We start from the raw sequence: 13,079 nt of genomic DNA, 5'->3' as shown, positions 1-13,079 counted from the left end.
GAAAAGTTGCACTTTTTCACAGATGAGATGTGGATCCATCTTCTGCTTTGATACCMTAAGAAGGCAATTCATGTTAACTGCGATATATTTGTCAAGACTGTTGTGTCCTCAGTTGGGCAACCATGAAGATGCAGTAGATCCCAGAAGGAAACGTTGTAGTGACGAGTGAAGATATTTCAYGTTCAGTGAACACCTAGATTTACTTTACTGAGTGAAAAATAACAACTTTGGACAAAGTTCTCCTTTTTTTTTTGAAGTGACCAACGTGTCCAAATGTTGGAAACTGTAACGAGGGTGGCAGCCACTTGGCACTCTAGCATTTGGTTGCGTTCGTGCAGTAGCCAAAAGAGTTGTAAAACACAACAGTGTCCTGATAGCAGCTGCAACTTCTGAATTTTATATTTGAATCATCGATATCTCTTTAGATAAATGTACAGCTAAGTGTAGGTAAGAAACTGTCTAAGAGGAAGCTAATAGTAATGTTGCTTCTATCACAGAATTTTTTCTGGGATCATCTGACAGCATTTGATCTGCCTTTGAAAAAGTTTCCGTCGAATCATTAGTGAAAGCTGCAGTTAGTTTTAGCAGAGCTGCTGCCAAACTCTGAAAGCTCTCCTTTAATCTCAGTAAAAGCATTGCTTTTCTTCAGACCGGCTCTCAGCTTATTTGCCCAAAAGCAAATTTTGTTTTGCAAGAAGCAGTAATTTTCTCAAGTGGAAAAAGGTGGCAAGTTTGACATAATGCGCCTCATAAAACAGCGAAGGCACATGATTCCGGGAATTCATCCCCAACGTGGGCGCTGGACGCTTTGCCAAGTGCGGATTTCATCTCGCGAGAAGGAATGGACAGTCGATTACGCTGCCAGAGGCACCTAGGTGGAGAAATGAAGATGAGGAAGGAGACTTGCATTTTCTCTCACGTGGAACTGGAGGTAGCTCCAAAATGCTCTAAATTAGGAAGCTGTARAACCTAGCACTATTAATAATTAAATGATCAGATTTTTACAGACCATAAAGCAGGGGAAGCCAGAAATTACTGGAGAGACAAGGGAAAAYGTGAACGTAATTGATGACCTTGGGGCCTGAAAAATCAATCAGAACGAGTGAAATCCATTGCGCTATCACTGGAAGGGATTTGGGGAGCCAGCTGAGTCCCGGAAACTCTTGTACTGCCAAGCCAGCTCTTGGGCTGCTCTTGGACTGCCAAGCATGCCGAATCACGGCGGCAGCACTGAGTGAAAAGTGGGAGGAGACTGATGAAGAGGGCAACAAAGTAAAGCTGGTAAAGTGGAGGAGGCCTTCTGTGAAGGAAGCAAGTTCCAGGGATTTCTGGATTTTTAGGAAAAACACTTTGTGAAAGCCCGGGGGAAGCATCTGAGAGTATTCTGTACCCATCGTATCTGATCCAGGGATGATGAGATTTTAAAAGCGATAGTAAAACTGTTGGTGACTRCATCCATAGGAAGGGACAAGAAGAAAGGAGTGCGGTGTTGCAACCAAAAACTCTGCTGGGAGCCCTGGAAAAACTGACAGAGGTTTTCTGTGGGCAGTTGACTCTTCGACAGACTGAGGCCACAGAGAAGTGCTTTTGCTTGCCTGCTTGTCTTTAATGTGAAATGAAGAAGTAGAATTGGGGGGGGGGAGAGAGAATGAAATGCAATTTCCATACGTGCAATGGCTGCGGACATAGAAAGCGGAGGAGGACATTGAGAAGCAAGGATCAATGTGGAGAAAGGATGACTGGAAATTCAGGAGCTCTTCCAAAGTGGAGTCATCAACTGAATGAAACCAAAGGTCGAAAATTAGCGGTGATGCAGGTGGRCAATATACCATTTTCAGCACAAGTCCCATGTTTGTCACGATGAAGGGTCTTCTGGCAGGCTGCTGTAGGATTTGGAAGCCCTGATATTGAAAACACTAGTGCTGGCTCTTTTAGTGAGAAGGGCTTTTCTCTGGCCTGGCAGAAGACGTCCCTTGGACCTCCTCCAAAAAAGTTCTCAGTTTCCGRGCAGGGCTCCTGCTCCCTCTGCTTCCTTTTTTGGCTGGTCAGTGATGTATTAAGACGCCTCAGCCACCCGTGACCCGACAGCGGGACGTGGAGCAGGGATGGGAACAGGCTAGCAAGCCTGTCTTCGGCTAGGGGAAAGAGGAGAGGTGAGTTGGGTCATCCGCAGTGAATTTGTTAGCAGGAAGATGGAGAATAGCAACTGAAAATGGAATGACTCRTCCTTCTGTGAACATTTGTTACTACATGGTTGTTTCCAGACCCTTAAATTTCTCCTGCTGCATATGTAATGATGTGGTAGGTACGAAGGATCGACTGGATGGTATAATTTATGAAGCCTGAATTCAGCAAATGATGCCTCAGTGTAGTCCTCACTCACAGCCGGGTTTTGCATAGGTCATCTGCGATTTTGGGGACCTTCCTGGAGTTCTGTTACAGCCCAGCATGTGCCAGAAATCTGCATGGAAGTATGTTACTTTGGAGAACTCGAGAGCGTTCAGTGATTGCCATCACCGTCCCCTCAGTAATTCAGAATACTTTGATTTTTATGCATCTTCCAGGTTTCTTTGGAAGTCCCTACAGTTTTGACAGCCGCAGTGGGCTGTAAAGTRATGGGTGATAGCTGGAGTAGGCAGCTGTAGAGAGRTGTTTAATGCTGCTGTTCACGTCATTGCCTTGAAAATAAGGGTCAGATTTACCGCAAGATGATGCTAATTGTTGGTTTATTTATCCTGAAAGCGAGGAGGATTGAATTGCATCATAGTTTAGGTAGTATCCAACTTATAGTCTGGATACCTGTAAATATTCTGGCCTTTTGCATCTGAAGACGACTGCARGAAGATGTTGACGGATGGCTGGCAAACACGGACTTGCAGGTGGTTTTCAGTGCAGTCAGTGAGGAGTTTCGAAAAGTATTTTGCCGTCATGATAGAAATTTGGGGTCTTTATTTTAGACGTGTCGCAGGTTACACCAAGCAAGAGGGRAATAGTGCTGTGTGTTTTCTAAAAATGTCTGTAGTTTTGCAAAAATTTAAGAAGAAAAATAATTGCRGTCCGGTTTCTGTCTAGTTTTGGCATTTAATTAATTATTCGCAATGTTACCGACCCATAGGAGTSGCTCATTCTCCATGTGTGCAATTTATATAAAATTAAGAAGACAAGCCTTATTGCCCCGCACAAACAGTGCCACCTCTCAAGTGAAAAAAACAACACAATTCGTTCCTTTTTAACAGTGCTTAATGATTTGCCATAGTCATTAACTTTTAATGTAGCAATTGATGCAAATCATTTTCAGATTAAATTTATCACCAGTGTGCAATTATTGAACGTTTGTGTGTTGAAGTTCAGTAGCTTAAGTCATTTGAACAAAATTCTGCTTTCTTTTCCATCAAAGCACTTTTTTTTTTTTTTTTTTTTTCTCAGAAATATTTTATGACTCCCCTCCATGGTCTCAGCAGGAATTCTGACAGAGAGAACCTAGGGGGAAACGCTAGGGATAAAAAATAAACCAACTGCCCTAGGTCAAACACAACCAAAAAAATTGCAAGGAAAGCAGAAAACCAGTACTGAGTACATAATCTGACAAAAAATTGAATTTGGAGATAAAAAGGCCAATCAAACGTCGGATAAACACATCTCTCATCAGCCAGTTATGTAGACCAAGGCAAATGCCGTAGATCTYCCCGCTCTACGGGTTGCAGCGATTCTGTTGGGAGTGGACAGCATTCTCTTAYGTGTATTCATTGGAAGATAACATCTTTTTTTGGAGAATAGGGTAAAATGATGTTCTCTGTAGGCTGTCAGAACAATTGCTATAAATACAACTGTCATAAAGTTTTTTTWGAACGCAGACTACTGAAGCTCAGTATTAAATAAAGTCACGTTTGATTACAATYAATTTTGGTTAGCGATGCGAGTTACTCTAAATGAATCTGATGGCTTTTAAAGTGAGTGTCCCTGTTATCTTTGGGGAAATTACTGGAGGGAATTCACTTTTCACTTTCACAAGGTTATTAGCCCTTTCTTTTTAAACATATTCTTTTACAGTATTAATCTGTCTGCTTTTGTTTGCTGAAGTGCATTTAAGTAACCAAATATCAGCAGTCCTAATTCTCATAAAGCAATTGAGGCTTTTTTTTCCCCCTCTGGATTGCTCCTTAGTTTATGAGATGTTTTTGTACTGAACATGTTTGCAGAAAAGGAAGCCGGTCCCAGAATAAATGCCTGTGAATTGAAGCCCCTCAAAGTCACTMACCTGAATTTGATATAAGTGACTCTAGTATGAAGCCAGTTAAGGTTGAAGGTGATAGAAGCGGTGGCGTCTCTAGTGCAGTTATATATCCTGAAGGAAACTTGATTCTTGCGATCAATTGTTTTTTTCATTTCTGACCTCTTTTTCTTGTATTTTGTGTCTCATCCTGATATGCATCCTGATACCCAAACTGTTCCTTGCTTATTCTTTGAATTTCTTAATATTCACCAGCAAAAAAACCCAGTCATTTGATCCTATAGCTTCTTTTCCCTAATGACACGTAAGAGAACACAAATTACTGTTTGCTTACCCATAACCCTTGGAAGGACTTCATCCAAGCTGTTGCACAATATGCTGTATCTAAAGCAATTTGGAAAACAAATGCGTAAAATTCCTGGGTGTAGATACGCAAACGTTACGTACAGAGAGTATACTGGGATTATTTTTTTGCCCAGACACGTTTATCCATATGAAGCCTCCAGTTATTTTCAACTCGTGTCTGTAGCCTCTGGATTGCTTTTTGGCGTTCCCGTTTTCCTCGGGACGACATGTTAAGTCTTCGCAGTGCCCAACTCRGTAGAAGTATCGTACGACTGAACCGCAGGAACCCAGAGAAGAGCTTTCTGCTGTGAAACACAGAGATTTCTCTTTTCCAGTGTTCCTTTTGCCTGTGCACAGGAGAACTTTACTCCGCTTACAAAGGAACCGCTTTGCCAGTCGCTATCTTTTATTCGTCAAAATGTGATTTATGAATCATAGAGGGTAATCTGTAGAGGGAAAGCACGCCTAATAGAGGTAAAAATCAACTCTGAAGCATACTCACGGTGACAGCAACATGCCCTCAAACGTGCACATCTCCTATAACATCTGGCCTCTGTAATATTATAATAATTTCAAGCACGCAGGTAACTTCTTTTTAAGAACACATCTCTAGGTAATACCCTGGCTTGCTAAACTTTTTACTAGGAGAAGCAGGGCTTGTTCCTTGCAGTGCAGTTCCTTATGCATAGATGGTTGTTGGTTGTGCCCACAAGAGAAGATGCGTTAGCTCTTTAGAGGATTCCGCGGAATAATTCAGCGTAGTAGTCAGATTTCCACCGGGAGAAATGCAGCGTGAGGCAYGACGACGTGGCCGCCCAGCACTTACCCCCCCTGACCTGGAGCGATCTGTAAAAGCAAGGCCACCTGGCAATAGCTCTTTTAATATTCTTTGTAAAATTACCGGTCGGACGAGAGGTCCGGTGGTGGCTTGTATGCGATGAGCACRAGAAACGTCGCCCAGACCGTAACTACTTTGTGATTTACCGCATGCYGGGGCAGCAGGTTTGTTGCAGCTCTTTCCGCTTTCTTCTCTTTTCTTATTCCCCCGCCCCTCATTTCTTTGCTGCAGTACTCTTCTCGTTTGCTGCCCATCTCTAGCACCTCTGAACTCGTGCTCGTTGGCTTGATTTTTGCAGCGGGCTGCCGCGGAAATCTGTAGCTCTGCGTCTCCGGGCATTTCTTGCCCAAACTTACCCTGCTTTACGGCCATCTCCCCTCAAAACTCCTCGGCTGCCATATATCTGGACTTTTCCAGTGAGTCATCGTGAGTTGTGCTGGTGGTTTTATATATATATATATATTTATGTATGTGTATATATATATGTGCCATTAATTGGATATATATGTTGTTGTGCTGAAGGATATATATGTAATGTATATATCTCCAGTAATGACTTTTTGTTAAAAGCTCTTAATGTGAGGGCCTGGAGCAGCATATTTCAGCTGACGTCTGGCTGGTGTCCTTTGGAGAAGAGGCAGGGGATAGCCCACCACCAYCTCCTCTTCCTCCGCGGGAGGAAGAAGAGCGAATGGGTGAGGGGTGGCCCCAGCGAAACCCCATCCGCGTGGCGGCAGAGCCGCTTAGCTGCACGTCGGCTGGATTTGGCCTGGCAACTCTTAAAATCATACATATTTATCAGTACTCAATCGTAAAAGGATTTAGGAGACATCYACCTGTGTATTTTTTGCACGCAACAAAAGAAAGATATACTGCCKCAAGATTAAGTATAGCTCTTTCTCTTCTTTGACAGTCATAACACAACTCTTGAGACGCTGTCTATCTCTTCCTAATGAAGCGTCAAAAATATTTACCTTCAGGACAAATTGCAAGAATAGCAAACAGCCTTAGTCTGGGCTGAAGGAAGTTGGCACCTTGTGTCAACAGCTCACAGGCTCTCTCTGGTGGCCCCGTCAAGGCGAATGTTGCATCGAGCATCGTTGAGTTTGATCAAAGTACAAGTAGCGGTAAAAGGGGAGAATGGAACCAGCAAGCCTAAAATATTTGAAATTGGTCTCTGAATTGCCCAAGTCTTGCTTTTGCACTTGGCTTTGCTCATGTGGGTCCAGGTGGTGGTTGAGATGAGACTAGCCTGAATTTTAACGCTGCTGGGACCGTCTGTCTCTGTGGGGTACCAGCGAGTCTCTGAACCTCTGAAAATCGACTCGTGACCTATTGGCCAGCTTTGGGCATCTGAACTGCAGGATTGTAGAGGTTGTACGCCCAAGATCTGAAAGCGCCTGTTTCACTGAAGTTTCGTTCATTAAACTCAGCCGCAGGACRTATCAGACAGTTCCCGCTAAGCAATTAGACTGGTGCTGTGACATTTGGCTCGGAAAGACTGAAGTTATTTAACGTCTGTGGCTGTAACGCTGGTGCTGTACATGTGTTCTTCCTTGCTTTTTCAGAATTGCCTGGTTTGGGTAATTTAGGTCTTGTGTGTCACTCTAATTTGGATCCAAACTTTTTCTTTTTGACCCTAATTAGCATACTTTTGAGCGTAAAATTGAGATGGAATTGATTTCTGTTGTCATTAAAACCAACTGCTATTAAAAATCCTATCTGTCGGGCAAGGTGGAATTTGCTGGCACGGAGAAATGGCAGGCTTTCGGCCCAACTAAACCAAGCCAATAAATCCCTTTGAACAAAGAAATTGGCTTTTTATTGGAAGGGCRTAATGCGCATCTCACAGGGCACCTCCAGGGCATCATTAGCAAGAGAGCCGCTGTAAATCCGGTCTCGCCGGGTTGAAGACCCCGTAGGMGCCAAATGAGAGCTCGGATTAGATGGCAGCCTGCTCCCCGTTGCTGCGCGCAGAGCTATGACCGTGCCTCAGGTGCCAAAATACATGCTGTAGGGGTTGAGAAGAATTAAGGTGATTGTGTTTTATTTTATTTTTAAAGCTCTATAACTATCATGCAAAGTTATGTGCAGATAGCGTTTTATGCCAAACGGGTCTTGTGCATAGCGCTCATTGCTTTAAAATGAGCTGTGCTGTACGAGCTGTACTTGGCTGGTGTTAGATACATCCACAAAGTGATTTTTTTTTTTTTAATGTGAGGCAATTAGATGATTATTTTAACAAAGTTAGCTGCTCGGCATGGCCACAGAATCTTTTCAGAAGAGGTATTTTTTACTTCTTGGACCGCTCRTACATGCTCTTCTCTAGGAGTGACTGTTACTTTGCGAATATTTAAGTTTGCCCTGCTACCACCCACAGTTTAGTGGGAATAAAGGTTTGGTAAGATCACGGTTCTGGAGGAGTTAATTTAACTTGTCGTGCAGGCATTTGTGCACTTCTCGTTAAAAGCACCAAAGCGAASGCGGTGCTGAGCTCGGACATTCAGCTCGCGGATACTGAGGACTGTTAGCACTTGAGTATGAACCTGATTTTTTGATACAGCCACTTCCCGGCTTATTTGCGCCTTGTGGCACGACTTCAYGTGTAGGTGTTTTGTCAGCAAGTAGGTTCTCAAGAGGAAACTAAAAATCAGCCTACTTCTGAAGATCTGCGGTCAAGCGTTGGTGTTTTGGGGTCATACTTACCCGTGCCRGTTGGGTAGCCAGAGGGAAGGAGCTCACCGTTATCTTTACCTGTTGGCTGACGCGAGGGGGTGAATTCCAGAAAGCCTTGACCCTTCCCCATCTTTTTTCGAGAAGCGTTAATAAAGGGCRTTGAGATCACCCTTGAGGTAGTAATCTTGCTCTTAAAAGGCATGAAATAGGAAAGGGAACTAAGTAGCAAAAGCACTTTAACACATTTTACATTTGTGCTTCTCCCAGCCAGACTAGATAAAGCTTTGTCAATTTAGAGGAAAACAAAATATTTAAAATGGTCCTCGCGTCCTTTGTAAACGCTTTTCTCTCTTTACCCGCGGCCCAGCAGCCGGCGCCGTGGTGGGAGCTCTTCCTCTGCTGGGCAGCTCTACAGCCCACGTTCACGCCGTGTGAAAACACCCCTGCTACCTCCAGCTAGGCCGGCCCAGACATTGCAATTTAAGCGGCCTATGGTTATATCTATTCCATCTGGTCTGATAGTAGCTGGAGTAGTTTGGAGCGTGCATGCAGCTTTGAGTACCTGGATGCTTCATCTGGCACGGATGTCTGCTGATGGCGCTGCGCTGCGAGGATCTGCTGCTTCTCGCTCCTCGCCACCGTTCCCCAGGAGTTAACTGAGAATAGAGAGAAAAGGAGTAGGTAAAAGTTTCTGCTCCCCGCCTTTTGGAGCAGTTTAATGCAAAGAAAGGAGAAAGGAACTGTTGGAAAAGCAAAACCTGCATACAGCAAAGTTAAATGAACCGTCTAAAGTAATAGCAATATCTCTCTCCAGGATCTAATGTTTTAAACTTTGGCGTGGAAGAGCTTCAGTGGACCAGTGCGCAACTTTATTTAAAGGACAAGGTTAATGCTTCTTTGCATGCCTATTTACTCAATTTGCCTCTGCTTGTTTTCTTTTTTCCTATTAGGCTGATGATAAAGACACTGGGAATTACAGTGCCATGCAATACAGACTCATCATTCCTCCAATCAAGGATGGTAAAGAAGGTTTTGTGATTGAAGCTTATACAGGGCTAATAAAAACTGCTATGCTGTTCAAAAATATGAGAAGATCCTATTTCAAGTTTCAGGTCATTGCAACTGACAATTATGGGAAAGGACTGAGCAGCAAATCAGATGTACTTGTGAGTATGAGCCAGACATTACCTTTTTGGAATAATTTCTGAGGAAATTTATACACAAAATAAAGTTTCATTCCGAGGAGACGTATAGCATGATCATAAACTGTGTGTACTTGGTCTTTTTTGAGTCSCTGAAATGTTGCCTTTTTCAAGCCCAAAGGCGCTCTGAATATCTGAAAAATGCATTCATGTTTCATGGCAGATCTGATCTGATCTCAGTTACCACTCTGGGCATGACATTCAGTATTTTATTTACGCCATGAACCATTGCTAATGGTTCAATTTAGAGTCTAATTGTTTGCATTAAACATTGCATAAATTACGTTCTGGGTGTTCTTAACCCAACTGGTAGCAAAAAAATGTGCTGTTTTTGTGCATTACGAGTAGAAAGCAGGTCACGTCTCCGTGGTGGGACGCAACCATTTACAGTTCTACTCCATCTATTTTTTTAAGCCAGCAAGGTGCAGCCAGCTCCCGTTTTGAAGCTGTGAAGCAGGGTTAGCGTGGCAGGAAGCCCCAAGCTARTAACTCAGGTTGAAAGCTTGACAACTTGAGCTCTACTCTGTGTTGATGTGGCTATGAAGCTTCTGGATCTGGTCCACCTGGCTTGCAGGGCAGGCRTAGCAGCGGCATGGTTGTCCGCGCTCTTCCCTGCAGACATACTCCGGTTTGTCCTGCAGTTTTTCAGGGCGTATGAATAGCTGAGCAAACAGGCTCTGAAAATTAGAAATCGGGCTTGGGGAAGGCCAAGGTCGCCACGTCGCGGTTGTTTGCCTCTGGAAGGGAAGAGCCCAGGAGGAATTTGGGGGGCTGAGAGTATACTTYAGGTTTCCGGAGAAGTCGGTCGTCTTGGCGCCAGCTTCCAGCCTCGAGCTCCTTTTTTGCGCTGGGTGCAGGACATTGACTGAGTGCGGTCACAGACAGCCTCAGTGCTTAATTGCTTTCAAGCCTATATAACCCGATGGATTGAATTAATATTAACATAATGTTATAGGGTGCATTATCTTGTTCATGCCAACGCTCAGTGATACAGATGATAACCATAGTACTTGGTATATTGAGTTACGCAGGAATTCAGCAAGTAAACATAATATATGATGTCTGCATGCTTGACCTCCCAAAACGATAGGGCGTTCTCATGCCATTTACGTTGTAGTACTATATTAAAATGTAGCCAGAAGTTATCAGCATTAAAATTAGAGTGCGTTGGTATGTCTGATTAATTTATAGAGGCATATGTAGGTTGTTCTAATGAGTCATAGACRCTCTCACGCAGCAAGTTGTCGAGAAGGTGTGAAAGCTCAGAGTAGCTGTAGCTCTAGTGACACCCTCTGAACGTGAAAGCTTGGGTTAGCAGCGAGCACGATCCAYGCATCGCTCCTTCCTAACCAGGCTAGGCTGCTCCCGGGCTTTGTGGCCTGAACAGAGATTATCCTGGTGCYGAGAGTCATTGCAGTGTCAGGCACCTGACAGCGAAGGTTGATGGTAAATACRCGCTATGATATAATCTTTAAGCAAGTGATTCCCAAGGGTAGGACTCTTGTTTGTTTATTTTTTTTCTCTCCCTTCCGCATGGGCCAAAGCTGCTGTTGGGGGCTGTGCCTTGCTGATTTTTTTAAAAAATAAAATCAGRAAGGGAGGCACTTAGTGAACGAAGCAGGCAATCAAAGGCTGGTCACTCGTCACCGCGCGGTTACGAGCGACCGTACGCTCTGGCTGCTTCTGCTGCAAACTTCTCACTTGTAGTGCTCCYTAAGTAATTCAGCCCCACGTTTTGCTAATTTTCAGCAACGTATTCTTCAGCTGCCTGCAGCCTGGGTTGCAGAATTGTTGAGTGCATAAACAGGACCAAAAGCCATTACCCAAAGGGAAAACTTCAAAAACACCAAGTATTTTGGGGAAAAAAAGAAATCAAGCTGTAAGGTCTTCATCTTGGGAGCTGATGACTGTTGATAGGATTATTTATTCGGTACTTCTTTTCCCATGTTTGACATGGAGTAAAAACCCTTTCCCTCACTCACGTGAGTATTGCCRATAGCTCCGTCCCTGTTCTTGAGCCAGTCGTGTGCCACACGGATAACGCTAATGCTGTAGACTGGCAACAGCAAAAGCTTTCCAAGGAGGTGGTGGTAGGACGGGCCCCAGGCTGTGCCCCGGAAAAGACCCCCCGGCGCGAGAAGGGCCCCAGCTTTTTTGACAGCTCTGTAGTCAGACTGTAGTTAGGACTTCCGCTTAACACCGATATTAATAACTGAAAAGGGGGGGAAAAATAACCTTTACAAACACATATGGCAAGCATGTTAATGTTCCTATGGAAACCTKCATGCTTGCTTTACTTTGGYTTCACACCCTTATTTCACCAGAGCTGTTCACTCATATTTCTGTATATGAACAAGCACTCCTAATTTTGTGATCCRTTGAGTATYRAGAGAACGATTGCCCCCCCCYTTTTTTTTWWAAAGTATTTTTTTAATTTAAGCACAACRCTTAYGCAGTGCTCRGTAAATAGGTGAGCAGTGAAGTGCTTGAGTTGGCTAAATGTAGTTAATTCTAATAAGCTGTCCCTGGCTTTCGAGTCCCCTTTGATGAGCATCCTCTAAAACTTACTTTGAGCTCACTGTAATTCTGTTTTTCTTGCRCAGGCGTCCGCAGATGCTGATCGGTGCATCTGATGACATTTCAGGAACATTTAAATATTTTAAGATGAATTAGGCTGYAGAGCCAGTGAATCAGATGTGAAAGAATATTACGGCCCGTCTGCTGAAGAACAGGGCTCAGACCTCTCTCTTGAATATCAAGGATTGGGTTTTCTTTTCCCCCCTTTTTAGAATTGAATTGACTACTAAGTCTGATTTTTTTAAGCTTTATCATGCTTAAAGTTGTGCTACTTTTCTAAATTTAGCTGCTGCTCTGTAGGGAGGTGGTATGGGGTGGGGTGTAACGTAAGCCTGCAACGCCTGTATGGGAGCGAACTGAGTTTTAAGAAAAGTTTTGCAAAAAAAATGATGTCAAAAATTGCACTCTGCGTACAGTTCTGTGCCCTATAGAGGGAGAAGGAGGTACCAAACAGAATTACAGGCTAAAATAAGAACTTGGACTGAGGATCTCATTGAAAATTGTTAAATAATAYGGGTTTTTGTAATTTTCTAACAAGGTATTGTTAACTTAGTTGAATTAATCTAGCATTTGCATTAGCACAAATGGCGTATTGCCAGGGCTGGATTTTCCTGTCGAGTCCTCAAAAAGACTGAACTGCCAATAAATGGTTTTGAGTGTGGCATGAGGGAGATGGTTTGAGCCTTGCTTACAGAAGTACCTAAGGAAAGCAGAAAACAGCCACCCTCCCCTCCCCCCCCCAAAGAAAAATAATAATAATAAAAAGGTATTCTGATGCCATCCAACAATTATAATTCTAGTTAAATCTTTGCCTGCTGGTTATTGCTTTTGGCTGCCACGCAATGTGCGATTTCCCAGCGCTCTTATTTTTGAATTAAGAAGGGAAATCAGTGCACGAGGGCCCGCCTGCGAAGGCGGGGAAGGAATTACTCTGCGCGCTCGATACGGGGCTGGAGGACGTCACGCACGGACGCGCCGATTGAATTTTGCTCTTTTTGTTTCCAGGTCTCTGTGGTCAATCAGTTGGACATGCAAGTCATCGTCTCTAATGTTCCTCCCACCCTTGTGGAGCAAAACAAAGATCAGCTCATAGGGTAATAAATTTATTTACTCTACGACTGTCAGACACTCGCTGCTCTTGTGTTTGGATTCAGCAAGGAGTGCTGAATCCTTTATGCTACTATCTAGAGGGTTTTTTTTTTTTGGTTTG

At 43.7% G+C, this 13,079-nt stretch overlaps 1 protein-coding gene across 3 annotated transcripts in view; it reads left to right on the top strand.

Annotated features, from left to right (window-relative positions):
- The window catches only part of LOC146597464 (protocadherin-15-like), a 593,579-nt gene that overhangs the window by 551,283 nt on the left and 29,217 nt on the right, over positions 1-13,079 (top strand). For all 3 annotated transcript variants that reach the window (XM_085302026.1, XM_085302025.1, XM_085302024.1), the window contains exons 33-34: positions 9,041-9,256; positions 12,875-12,963. In XM_085302026.1, the coding sequence (XP_085158152.1) occupies positions 9,041-9,256; positions 12,875-12,963 (305 nt within the window). The remainder of the gene's footprint in view (positions 1-9,040; positions 9,257-12,874; positions 12,964-13,079) is intronic.

The sequence above is a fragment of the Rhea americana genome, unplaced genomic scaffold (genome assembly GCF_003343005.1).
Source record: "Rhea americana isolate MKP2758 unplaced genomic scaffold, rheAme1 scaffold_183, whole genome shotgun sequence".
Lineage (NCBI taxonomy): Eukaryota > Metazoa > Chordata > Aves > Rheiformes > Rheidae > Rhea > Rhea americana.
The sequence above is the reverse complement of the archived record's forward strand: the minus strand, read 5'-3'. Positions and strand labels throughout refer to the sequence as shown.